The 14586-nt window shown below is 33.1% G+C and overlaps 1 protein-coding gene across 1 annotated transcript in view; it reads right to left on the bottom strand.

Moving 5' to 3' along the window:
- Positions 1-14325, bottom strand: part of LOC121391325 (serine/threonine-protein kinase Sgk1-like) — a 41449-nt gene extending 27124 nt beyond the window's left edge. Inside the window, 2 exon segments of the mRNA XM_041522990.1 lie at positions 11430-11630; positions 13665-14325. Of these exon segments, the coding sequence (XP_041378924.1) occupies positions 11430-11630; positions 13665-14325 (862 nt within the window).
- Between the last annotated feature and the right edge of the window lie 261 nt (positions 14326-14586).

The raw sequence follows: 14586 nt of genomic DNA, 5'->3' as shown, positions 1-14586 counted from the left end.
TAAAATTTCTAAAAATATAATCTTCCTCCTGCCTGATTATAATAATTTTTCTGTTATATGACAGATATCAGAGGAGTCCATTGATTACTATAAGATGATGGATTGTGAAGGTGGAGAAGTAACAATGACGATGTAGAGATGCTCCAACTATTGGAAGAACAATTGTCCGATCCTCCTCGTTTTCGACTGGAGTTTAAACCTACAAAAAATATAAACAGTGCAATAAGCCAAAAGGTAACTGCCAATTCAATGATGTTACTTACCTCCTGCTAAAGCTACAATCACTCTAGAAAAATCAGGTATATCCTTCTTGTTCTGTATATTCATTTTTAAAAAATACTATTATCAAATTCACAGATACCATTGGTCTTCCCTTGTCCCAATCTCCCCCTTTACCATCTGAATCAGAAACAGATGTAATATCTAATGGTATAGAGAAATATAATATATCATATTAATTATATAAATACATCTTTCTAGAAACAGATCCATTGTTTGTAGAGATATTTAGTGTAATTACAAGTGAAGATCATTGAAAGGAAAATGGTTTAATTTTGGATTGCAGCTTCAATTAACAGTTGGTCAACTTCATACTATTGAAACAAATATTATGAATCAATGTCATGTACTAGAGAAAGTACTCCTTCTATGGAGAGTAATAATTTTTACAAGCCACTGGACCCTCTAGTTAATGCTCTGTGTAAAATTGGTCTAATTGATATGGCAAGTTCATACAAATATCATTTCATTAATCCTAAGCAACATCACGAGAAGAATTACATAGAGTATAGCGCCATTTTTATGATGGGTATCATGTGTACATTCACATACCATGTCCATCTGGTAAAGTAATTTAGTAAATTTAATAATCATTACCTCTTTTCTACTTTTGTTATCAATGGTGATCCATCAGAGATATTTCAAGTCCATTCTGCTATTCTTTGTAATGCTATTGAAGCTGATCCCCTTAGTATTGTTAACAGTCTTATTGCTGATAAGAGTTATTACCTTCACATGTTAGAATGATATAACAAGTATAATGGTACAGCATATGATAAAGCTAGCAAAATAGTTGAGAGAGTTACAGAGACAAATTGTTGCTAATGATAAAATCCAGTCCAATTTTTAAGACAAATTTGTGATGTTCTTGGAGAACAAGAAGATAAAACTTTAAGCAATATTGGTGGTAGAATGATGAAATTATTACCTCAATTTCCCCACATCAAAAAACATGATATTAAGTTAGTTGAGTATATAACTATTGACATATGTTATGTTCTCTCATCTTACAGAAACCTATAAACAAAATACTCTATTAGCTAGTTATCAACCAAATCTAAGCAACAACCACGGAAGGAATCAACATGGTATGTACTCATGTCTGTCTCTTTGTGTAATAAGTATCATGTGTGTAAATTCTCAAGCCATGTTACCTGATAAGGATATCTTTAAATTTAACAATCATCCCTCTCTATAAATATTATATAAAGAAGAATACATATCTACAATGTAGAATCTTTTATGTTTATGCTTGTGTGTGTGTGACATTTTGTAATTTCCATGTAGGACATCATTATAGAAAAGACCTTCTTCTGAAGTACCTTTGTTGTTTGCAAAATTTTACAACCACTAAGTAATATGTAATATGTATCACCAACTCTAGATTGTTATTTTATTCTATCACTGTTTTGGTCATACATATTGTATATATTGTATAACTTTATTGCATAACATTTATTTGTGTTCTCCCTCTTATAGTACTTATAAACCACAAGGTCCACTAATAGTGATTTTTTTATTGTATCGAACAACCACGGGCCACTGGAAGAACCAGATGGTGTACACGCTTCTTTTGTAATGAATGTCATTATACAAATTCACAAGACATGTTGCCTTGTAAGGATATCTATAAATTTAGCAATCCTCTCTTCAATAAGAATAAGATAGAGGAGAACACAAAATATCTATAATGTAGATCTTTTTATATATGTATGACATCTTGTAAATTCCATGTAGGGTCATCAGTATGGAAAAAACCTTCTTCTGAAGTACCACTGAAAGTGTAATATATTATATTAATATATTAGTCTATTGATGAACTGTGTATGTAGTATCCTTTACTATTAAAGTGTTTGTATTGTCATTAATGTTACATGTTATATGTTAACTTTAGATTAACCGTTGACCCCGTTGCTAAAACATCATCATCAACAACCATTGTGTAGTATGAGGTATATAATATTAAAGTTATAATCAATAATTTAATATCGTTATTAATAGTTAACTCCCTCTCCATCTGATGAACAAACTGTCTTTGATGAGAAAGATCTCTACCATGTAACATCTGTGTGTTGTAAAGTATGGATTTATGTAATAGTTAATGGACATCATAGTGAACAGTACAGTATAATATATTTATGAATATAATTATAAAATGTAATGTATATATTAAGGTACTACAACATACTTTATCTTACATATTATTAGTGTTACTTCTTTCTTCTATCTGATTGTTTTAAATTTTTATCACCATGCTCTTAAATTTATTACAATAATCTTGTTAACAATTCTCAATAATATTGTATTAGTAGCTGATGTCACATGTTTAGTATTAATATGAATATTAATATTGATGTTTTTTAATATATATCTACATTGCACATGTCAAATACAATAATAGATTATATATTTCTAAATAAGTCAGCTTCTTTAAATTAATTTTATTAATTGGAAATATCATTAATTGTTTTAATCACCACAAGATAGTTATATCATACTAGTCTTCATTTTAACAAAGATAAGACAACAACTTGTATATTTATTGTACACAAATGTTGATAAGTTTGTCCAATACTAACAAATACTATGGTTGGACCAGTAGTATAGGTTATACTAATAGCAGCACCAACCTGGAAAGAAAGGGTAGAGTCAGTATTAGAGGATCACCTTAATTAGTCATACATGTCCCTTATCATCAGTGGATGGAGTCAGATGAACACATCTTAGACATACCTTATCATTAAATGGTATCAAATTTAGTGAGGACAATCCCATCAATACCGGGGGGGCATGGATTTTGATCACATGTAACTATGTAATGAGGTATGTTTTGTTATTGCATTGTTATATGTGACAATCACAGTGACATAAAATTAAACTGTATCTTTCAACTGCTGAAGCATTTATAGCACCAATGAATTCATTAACACTAAACCATAACAATGGGTATGACTGGTCATGCTTAAAGCTTCAACTAATGGTAGTATGATGGAGGTTTTATTATTGTTATTTCTAATGTACTGATACTACAAAATCATGCAACTCATGTCATACTTACTAGTAACCTAGTGCTAGGTAAGAACAAATGTTATAGTGCACACTATACTACTTTTTCTGTAGGTTGTGTGCATGGACAAACAATGTCCTATTCAATATCAATGTTTCTTTTCAGCTTATAAAAGTATTTGTTTAATACACTTAATGTTCCTCTCTGTTTGAAATGTGGATTTGGACGAGCTGGATATCTTCTGATGCAGTGTGGTCATTAAATGGGAACACTTTAACTAATGGTATATAAATGGAGAAGTTCTTATTGATAGCAAGAATGCAATAATTCTACTAAATCCTGCCAATGTACTCAAAGATAATGATACTTGACATGTACTTTCAGCAAGTGCACCAGGAGATATAACATCACTATAGCAGAATTTAGTAAGTCAATCTCTATATATCACAATCTGTCACATGATCTCTTAGTTATAGTCTTTATAAATCCTACACTTATCTCCCTGATGGGGGACCTGATATGATAGCAGATGTTACTGAAGTATAGATCTCACCCTTTCTTGTAAAGATCCTGGTAACACTGGGATCACACTATATCAATGGTTTAATAGTACTGGTAGTTCACTAACAAACTGCATCAACTAATCTCCTCTCACACATTATCTTTCACTAAACATTCAAAAGAAGAAACTCTAGTGGACTCTACATTTGTCAATCCACTAAATATGGTGTGTACAGGTGTTATTAAAAATGTCCAATATCACTATTAATGTACAATGTAAGTTAATACTCTCTACACTTCTTGTTAATATCATTCTCTTTTTTAGATCAGTAGTTATCAACTCTATCTCTCCTCCTAGTGCTACACTACTAAAGGAAAAATATGGTCACTATTAACTGTACATTAAAGGGAAACCTACCCCAGAAAATATAATGTGGAACGAAACAGGACAGTCCTTGATACTGATAACTTCACTCCATATTTCAGTTAATACTCAGGACTACATATACTGAGGTTAACTTTGATCTTCAAGGACTAGAAGACAGTGGAAGTTATGTGTGTGTAAACAGAAAATATATAAATGGTATAGAGAGGAGCTCTAAAGTTAATATTACTGTACAAGGTCAGCTATGTTAGGTCAAAATAGATTACAAATCTCTCTCTCTTTCTCTCTTCCTCTCCAGTTTCTCCTTCACCTGTTACTTCATCAAATGGAACCTATCATAATTGTTTAATATTGATGATCTAATGATATGTCCATATAAGGACATATACGTCAGATCATAACAAGAACGATATTGATTGTAAGTTACTGTGTTATATGTCCATTTATTAATTGATGTATATGTCCATATAAAGACATACACATCAATTTCTTATTAGGTTTCTTATTATGAATGGTAATGGATGTGTTTGTAACATCATAGTTATGTATCCATTTCTGGATCTATTCATCTATTGGTCTTCTTTCTAACTCCATTAGCTGTTTAAAATGCTCCACCTTACTTCTTATCCTGATTCTTTATGTGTGTCATGGCAACCACCTTTGGAAAATGGTGGACAGAATATATTAAGTTATCAAGTGTATGTACAAAATGATGATGCCACACCTACTGAAGATATACATGGTAACTTAGGACCATCTAACCTGATATATATAATACCTCTAATGAACTCAAATAGATATAGGTAAGTCCTTGTCTGTGGTGATATTATGTATGGTTACTCTCTCTCTCTCTTTCTCTCTCTCTCTCTCTCACACACACACACACACACATACAGTGTAAGTGTTGCTGTCTCAATATAGAGGGTGGACAAAGCCTAATACTACTATATCAAAAACAACAGGTTTGCTCTGCCAATTTCTTAATAATCATGTCATAGTAAAGTAACCAGATGCTCCTCTACAACCCTATGTATCAAACATTACTGCATTACAAGCTACTGTGAAGTGGATTCCATCCTCTGAGAATCTAGACCAGCATCTACAATATTGACTACAAGGTATATACAACAATAAAAAGATGACTGACTATAATTTGTCAAACAGGTCAAGATTGGTCTAATACTAGAGACAAAATCTTTAATTCTAGTATGTCTCATTACATGTATACTGACTTAATGCCAGAGACTGTTTATGAAATCGATTGATCAGAATTAGAAATGATAATTGTCCACAAACTTATCAGTTCAACTGTTCAACTTTACTACAATAGGTAATAAGTGGGTGTGTGGTAACATGTTATATATTGTTGTCTTGTAGAATTAAAGGTTGTAGTAACTAGTACAATCAATGGACCTGTTACAGCTGGTAATGGTGTAGTCCTGTTCGTAACTTAGATACTGGAGGATCTCTGTCTAATGTCACATGGACGTAAGTCATATATTTTTTATTTATAATATGTCATAATGACATCATTGATATATCTATTTAGGACGTGACAACGGAGTACCTATTCCTCCTGATGTCATATTTGGTAATGTACTTAACATCACAAACCTCAAGTTGAAGACAACTGCTAATTAAATCATGTAATATACAATACAGAGATATCATAACATATATTTTATCTTATAGTATTATTAGTGTTACTTCTTTCTCCTTATCTTATTATTAATGTCAAAATACATGTTACTTGGGACATACTCTTCCTTATTAAGTAATCAGTACTAAAATATTTACAATAAATTGATTAATACAATTATTTTTATTTTCATTTTAAATTATTTAACACAATGTTCTTAAATTTATTACAATAAACTTGTAACATTAACTAGTAATATTGTATTTAGCAGCTGTTGTCTCATGTTGGTATTAAGTAATAATTCTTAATATTGATGTTATATATATCTAATATTAATATTGTAACTAGTGCATTAAATTGTACATACGTTGTGGTTGACATGGTTACCTCCTCCAAGTCTACCTGGTTGTCCTATTACTCTATTATACTATTACTATATTAGAACTTAACATTACTAACATCACTACTAGTACTAGTATATATTATCTATTAAGTGATATCATTATATCTAATGAGATATATACAGTAACTATATCAGCAACTAATGGAGCTAGTACTGGAAAATGAGACAATGTACTATTTCAATACTTCATTAGGTAATATCACTATATACTATATCATTAATACTGTCCTTAGTTCCACAGGTAATATTAACACATTATCATATTGAAGTTGATCCTGAAGTTCAGTTGTTATGATAAATTGTCAGATCTGTAAAGTACAACAATTAATTATCGTTCATTTTTAATTACCTTATAGGTCCCTTCTGTTTGACATTACTCTAAACTATACTTCACAAAAGAATGAGAATTTCATATAGAAACACATCTTCAATGTAAACAGTTGACATCAGTTTATTCATTGTTTATAAATGAACTCATTATACAGTAATGTATACAATATACTAACAATAGTTTATTTTAACATGTTTACAAAATAGGACATGTGTAGTTTAATAATGATATTACAATATGTAAGTTGTATATTATAACTTATAATATATGACTTACATATTGTAATATCATTATTAAACTACACGTCACATATTGTAAACTTGTTGAAAAAAAACATTGTTAGAATACTTGTGTAACATATATAACTTAATATCATTACCAAACTACATATGTCCCATTTGTAAAATTGTTAAAAATAAACATTATTAGCATAATTGTGTACAATACTTATAATTTATAAGTAATGTACACAGTTATGCTAACAATGGTTTATTTTTAACAATTTACAAAATGGGACATATGTAGTTTGGTAATGATGTTAGAACTTAAGATTACTAATATCACTACTAATACAGGCATCTATTAAGTTATTATATATTACTAAATCCACATGATGACTATTATTTAAATTATACTTGTAATTAAACTATTAATAGAATAGACTACTATACAAATAATGATAATCTTTTATTTTATTTTATTATTTTTATTTTTTATTTTTTTATTTAATTAGCTGTCATTGACAGTGTTACTCAATAAATATAAGTTATTATATCAGTATTATAATAACTCTTAGTATTGTTCTTACAATTAATGAGTTTATTCACTTATGAGTGACCAAATGGGTGTTATTTATCTAATAAAAACCATTTAAGGAGATAAGAATAGGAATAACTGTGTAGGAATAGCAATGATCACAAGCTATGATAACAACATACACTGGACATTAAATACATTGCTGAACAAAGAGACAATTGAAGTAGTTTTATAGAATAATTTCTTACCTATCTATCATGTTGAGACTACTAGTGATTTTTTTTCCTGCTTGGTTGGTATTTCCAGTAGGTTCTAATGCTCAATGTAATGACCAGCCCTATTTGTCCAGCACCTCCTTCTGGACCAGATGTGTGTTGTAAGTTACTTGTTAGTAGTAACTATATTTAGTATTGTATATGTTATAGATTATGATGGATTGGATTAGTCCTCCTGTAAACATAACTGTCTATGTAGGACAGACTGCTGTTTTTTCTTCACAGACACTACCACAATGTTTTTCTACGGGCATATTTAATGATTGTAAAGTTCAAGATGATCGATGTCTCTTCGCTAGTTTCAATGAAAGCTCTTACTTAAATGTACTATTTCTAATGCTCAATTATCAGATGATGGTACTAAAATTGATATGTATATATTAGCAGTTTAATAGTATAAAACTGTTATGAACACTGTCTTCCTAACAGTGATAGGTAAGTCGAAGAATATCAGATAATGTTTATATTCATTTATATATAGGACCTCCATCTTCTCCAGATAACCTGACAATAAGCACAATATTGTGATGAGATAATTATTAATGGTCCTTGGTCTGAAGATACTACAGGTTAAGTTATATAGAAATAATACTCAAGACAATGATAACCACATTTAATATAACAAAAGTCTACATTTCCAGTTAATATATCAGTAGCTGTATTTGAAGATCATCACATACTGTATAAAGTTATAGTGTATAATAAGAAATCCAGCTGGTCTAAGTCAACCATATGAAATGGATCTACTACTGTTTAGTAAGTCTGGTTTATTAATTTTAATATTAAATAATTGATTTCTCCAATAGAAAAGTATCTTTGATATTAATTCATCATCACTTCAAATTATTAATAACAAAATACTAATGACAATTACTATACAGGTTAGTGAATTGTCTGTTACTTTTAATTAGACCACACCCCACTAATTAGGTCAATATTTCATGTCCATTTCAGTACCTCAAACAATTTAATTTATCATCAAATTGTATTAATAATAACTTTTTATCAAGTTATTAAGGAACTACTATTGATGAAAGTGGATTGATTGATCTGTCAGTGATACTTCATCTTAATAAAAGGAACTGTAATGTTACTGTGTCTTCAGGAGATCATAAATTATATATTATAAACCAAAGTAAGAAAACACTAATTACAGTTTTATTAACATAATACCTTTTAAACCTACTATTAAATTATATGTATTCATGTTACTACTACAATAATAATCAATAAAATTCAAACTTGTTATAATTTTTAATTAAAACAAGAAAATAACTAAATTAGAGGTTGGTAAATTTAAGAGTATTTTAATTATTAGTAGACACAGAGTTTAATTAGGATGATATTTATCATGATTACATAATATCTTCACTTACATTAGATACATATGAAAATATACAAGAGGTTATCATATCAGAGAATACATCAACAGGATACTTCCAGTATAAACTGTACATTCTTACCTGGATCACAAAACTAAAGGATGTGCTATTGAAGTAGTAATGACACTGGAGATTTTTTGATTAGTCAGAAATAAATCGTCTCTCATCTACTAGTTTATATGCTGTTAATAACAGTAGTACATGTCTAACTAATAATGGAACATATACAATATATGTATATATTTGGATAAATATGGTAGAATTAAACAAGTCATTAGAAGTTGTCAGGAGACCATGACTGTAATTTCAGGCTGTAAGGAAGATTTTTCAAACTATGTGGTGAGTAACATTAGATAAAATGAGTGCCTTCAAGTTGGTTCAGACATGGGAATTGGTACTTATAGTAAATAAAAATTACTTTGTATTAACTTGTATATTATTAAGTTTAGACCTGAGTCATGTAATGTTATTGTTTGTGTCATACATGTAGTTACCATGACAACCATCCACCAACTTGGTTACTCCATTTACCAACTGTATCAACACCATTATGTAAGAAGTATATCTAATGTGATGATAATTAATTCATTATGAATAGGGTCTGTATTGTTAGTTGTTTTGTGAGTGGAGCTTTTTTTGTGATTGTTGTGTTAGTTTATTACTTAGTATACCATATTGGATAAAGTTAAAAGAAGAAAAATAACTTAAGTTAGTCAATTTGTAATAATAAAATCTCATTAGAACTGTTTTAGAATTTGAACATCCAACTATGTACTAGTGATGGACATTTTGGTATCATATTTCCAGGTGATGACTCTGAGACTTCATTGTTAAAGTAAGTCTATATATTAGTATCATTGTTATAATTGATTGATTCTTTTATCTAATAAAAATAAATGACTTATACCATATCATATTATACCACCATCAAATACTTTCTGTCATAGCTACTATGAAGAATATTTTGGTAGCAAGCAGCATATTATGTATATGAGTTAAATGTTGTAAACCATCTATAATTATACTCTAATTTATGAAGGATTGTACACTTACTGTTAGACTTAGTAGTGTTAGTTTGTGTTTTATCATAATTAATTATAGCAATTGTTGTGTCGTAGCCCAGCTTAGAATAGAAAGTGGAATAGTACAGCAAAGCCGAGCAGAGTCTCGGGTAGTACTGGATAGTATGAAAAGGAAATCTAATCTAATCTAAAAACAGCATGTTATATAGTACAGAAAAACAGGAAATGAATAAGAACAGGAAATAATAATTAAGTGCATACACACATATAATAACATAATGATAATATTAGTAATAACAATACATACCCATCTAATAAGTGTTGTACATGTAACATAATGTAAAGTATAGTTACCACACTCCTCCCTGCTAAGATGAGAAATACATAGTCGGTTCGAAACGATCCACCGGACGGTGAGGAAGGTGTTGAACGACGTATGACTGGAGGTGGGCAGGGGATGGAGCTGGAGGTGAGAGCTTAGGCATTAAAGGAAAATCCTCAAAATCGTCACTGTGAGAATCGGGAGGACGATCAATTGAGCAATAACGAGGACGTAATTGATCAACATGTCGACGTAGAATTGAACCGTCTTGTTTCTTTACATGATATGACAAAAGGACCAGTAATTGGCAATAATAGTTCCTGGGGTCCATTTATCAGTGCCGAGTAGTTCCTTGCAAAAACATGATCATCAAACATTGAAAATATCTTTGTTTCTTTCTAGCTTGTGTGTCCTGCAATTTATCATTTTTAGTAGCAACTTCTTATGCACATCAGGATGTAGTAAATCGAGTAAAGTACGGGGTTTGCGATTAAATAGGAGTTCAGCAGGAGAAAGTCCTGTCGTTTAGAGTGAGGTGTAGTACGATAAGTTAGTAGAAAAATTGTGAAAGGTTTAAATCGATTGGTCCCATGAGCTTTTTCATTGCCAATTTGAACGTTTTGAATAGCTCGTTCTGCTAAACCATTCGTGCGAGGATGGTAAGGTGATGAAGTAGTATGTTTAATACCATTACGTGACATGAAGGATTGGAATTCGTGACTAATGAAGGATTGCACCATTGTCGGATACTAATGATCTGGGTAAACCATGAGTAGGAAAAATTTGTCTCAGTTTAGCAATTGTAACATCTGTGGAAGTAGAGTTCACTTTGAGAACTTCGAGCCATTTTGAATAGGCATCGATTAGTACTAGAAACATATGACCTTTGAATGGACCTGCATGATCTATGTGTACTCTTTGCCCAAGCACGGGTAGGGTATTCCCAAGGGTGAATTGGAGCTTGTGGTGGATCAGGTCGATGTAATTGACATGTAGAACATTTTTTGACAGTTTCTTGAATATCTTTATCAATACCTGGCCACCAGACATAGGAACGTGCAAGGGCTTTCATCTTATTATACCAGGGTTGAGTGTCATGTAGGAGCTGTAGAACATAATGTGTCTACCTTCAGAGGGAAATGACAACTCTCGATCCCCAGAGAATGCACCGTCAATCACACTGAGTTCAGAGTGACGTTGCATGTACGGGCGAATAGTAGGATCAGTCTCTGAATCGGATAATGTCGAAGCTGTTTGAATTGAATGTCGAATACGTGAAAGTAGTGGATCTTTGTCTATCCAAGTCTTGATGTGATTAGCCTGTATAACTGATTAAGACAAATGGTTAAGCAATAATATAATATCACCTGGGATGGGTACCTATATGGTAGTGTTACCGGTAGGGGTAATCTACTTAAAGCATCTGCATGCCAATTGAGTACCTGGTTGTGTTAATAGTGTAGGAATATGCTGCAAGTGTAAGTGCCCATCTCTGAATTCGGGATGATGCGAGAATTGGAATTGACGTGATTCATCAGTAGGTATTGTAGTGGCTTATGATCAGAGTAAAAGAGTGAAATGTAGTCCATAGAGATAATGATGTAACTTTCGCACAGCAAATACAATAGCGAGAGCTTCTTTCTCTAGCTGTGAATACTTCTTTTCAGCTAGGTTTAAAGTGCGAGAAATAAAAGTAATGGGTTTCTCGGTTCCGTCAGGCATTTGGTGACTTAGGACTGCGCCTAGACCGTAAGGTGATGCGTCACATGACAGTAGTAATGGTTTGTTACGATCGTAGTGTACTAATAAGGATGAAGACTGAAGGAGGTGATTTAGCTTCCTTAAATGCAGTGTCTTGTTCTTCTGACATGTCCAAGGCGTGTTTTGTGTGTAACAGTTTATGTAACGGAGCTAAAGTAGTAGAGAGGTTTGGGAGAAACTTGTGATAGTAGTTTAAGAGTCCCAAGAATGATTTCAGCTCAGTAGCGTTTGAGGGAGCTGGGGCTTGAATAATGGCTTTTATTTTAGAAGTGGCTGGAGTAGGCCTTGGGAGTCGATAACATGACCCAAAAAATTCCACGGATGATGCTCTGAAAGTGCACTGGGATTTCTTAGGGTGAGTCGGCTGATTCTAATCTGGTTAGGACTGAGTCTAGATTGTGTAAATGATCTTCTTCTGTAGTACCTGATACCAGAATGTCGTCGATATAAACACATACGTTTGGAAAGACCACTTAGAAGTGTTCCATTGTTCTTTGGAAAAGGATGGAGCTGATGCGATCCCAAAAGGGAGACGTTGTATTGGAAAAGACCTTGTGTTTGTACTGATGGTTGTATAAGGTTTAGAAGCATCATCTAGAGGTAACTGGAGGTATGCATGACTAAGGTCCAGTTTAGAGAAGACAGTACCACCTGATAGAGCAGAGAATAGGTCTTCTAACGAGGTAGTGGATAAGTGTCCAATATGAGAGCTCGATTGATAGTGACTTTGTAATCACACAATTCTGATGGAGCCATCTGCTTGACTACTGGGACGATGGGAGCTGCCATGCTGAGTATGTTACGGAGTAATGACCTTTAAAGCTTGTAAACGTTGCAATTCTGCTTCGACTTTATCTCTGAGAGCGTAAGGTACTGGACGTGCTTTGAAGTATCGAGGTTGTGATTGCGGCTCAATTAGTATAGAGGCGGTTGTTTCTTCTAATAACCCTAGTTCTTCCCGAAATAAAAATGGTGTGTTTGTTGACGCACTTTGTCGAGTTCAGAGGTAATAGGAGCATGGAGATGATGAATTTCAGACCAGTTGAATTTAATGTGCTCCAGCCAGTTGCGACCTAAAAAGACTAGGACCGGTGCCCTGTACCACTAATAAGGGTGTAGAGTGAGACATTGAGAGTTATACTGGACTTGTACATTGAGGGATCCTAAAAACTTTGAGCTTTTCACCGGTGTATGAACTAAATTAACATTAGAGGAGAGTGAGGGGGCCTAGTACTAGGGACAGTTCATTATAAGTGTGTTCACTTACAATTGATAAGGATGCTCCCTGTGTCAAACTTCCATTTTTAGTTCAGACTTGTTGACAATGACAGTGACTGTGATTGGGTTGACCTTCCCAGGTAATGTAAACAGAGGGTAGGCTTCTTGGTTGGGAGAGGGAGTCCTGGAGGAGTTGAGGTTTGTGAACCAGACAAAGGGGAATCCTCTAAGGCAGATGAGCATGGTGTCGTGGTTTACTCTGTCCATTGTTTGAGGATGTTGCTTTCTGATTAGTATGCCCATGGCTTTTGCCACTGCTTCTACACACTTTCGCTATGTGACCTTTCTTTCACATGCACGACATATAGCATCTAAGAATTTACATTGAGGGGCTCGGTGTTGTCCTCCACAACGATGACATGTTGGGGGTTTAGTTATGTTTCCGACCAAATGAACCGGTTCCTGTAGTGATGATGATGATGGTCGGTTGTGAGGTCTTGACGAAATATCGTTGATGTCTCGTGCTGCTATTTCCATAGTTGCGCTGTTCGAATGCGGTTGGAAAGTAAGAGAGTTTCTCTTGTAGTAATCGTCTCTGGATTCTAGAATCCCTGATGCACACACACCAGACGATCCACGAAGCATCTCTTCGAGTAGTGTGCCGCTGGTAGGTGCTGCAAACTTGCAATGTTCACCAATAGACTTGAGTTCAGAAACGTATGAAGCTACTGACTCTCCTGGGTTTTGGTTGCGTGGAATGAAACTTGTATCGTTGGACGGTAACGATGGAGCAGGACTGAAGTAGTTTTGAAGAAACAGTACATAAGGTGTCGTACGATTTAGTAGCAAACGCGTATCTGGCTGAACAAGACTCTTTACGGTTTGGAATGTCGCTGAACCACATACTGTAAGTAGGACTGCTCGCTTCTGCTCAGCTGTCGTAATATCGTTTGCCGATAAAGTAGAAGAATTCAGACGTTCCTTGTAAGTCGACCATGGTTCTTGACTCGCGTTGAAAGGAGACATTTTACCATGAGTGGCCATGCTGGCGTTTTCCGTTGGACCCCCTCGTCGCCAAGTGTTGTGTCCGTAGCACAGCTTAGAATAGAAAGTGGAATAGTACAGCAAAAGCCGAGCAGAGTCTCGGGTAGTACTGGATAGTATGAAAAAGGAAATCTAATCTAATCTAAAAACATGCATGTTATATAGTACAGAAACAGGAAATGAATAAGAACAGGAAATAATAATTAAGTGCATACACACATATAATAACCATAATGATAATATTAGTAATAACAATACATA

The sequence above is a fragment of the Gigantopelta aegis genome, unplaced genomic scaffold (genome assembly GCF_016097555.1).
Source record: "Gigantopelta aegis isolate Gae_Host unplaced genomic scaffold, Gae_host_genome ctg2103_pilon_pilon, whole genome shotgun sequence".
Lineage (NCBI taxonomy): Eukaryota > Metazoa > Mollusca > Gastropoda > Neomphalida > Peltospiridae > Gigantopelta > Gigantopelta aegis.
The sequence above is the reverse complement of the archived record's forward strand: the minus strand, read 5'-3'. Positions and strand labels throughout refer to the sequence as shown.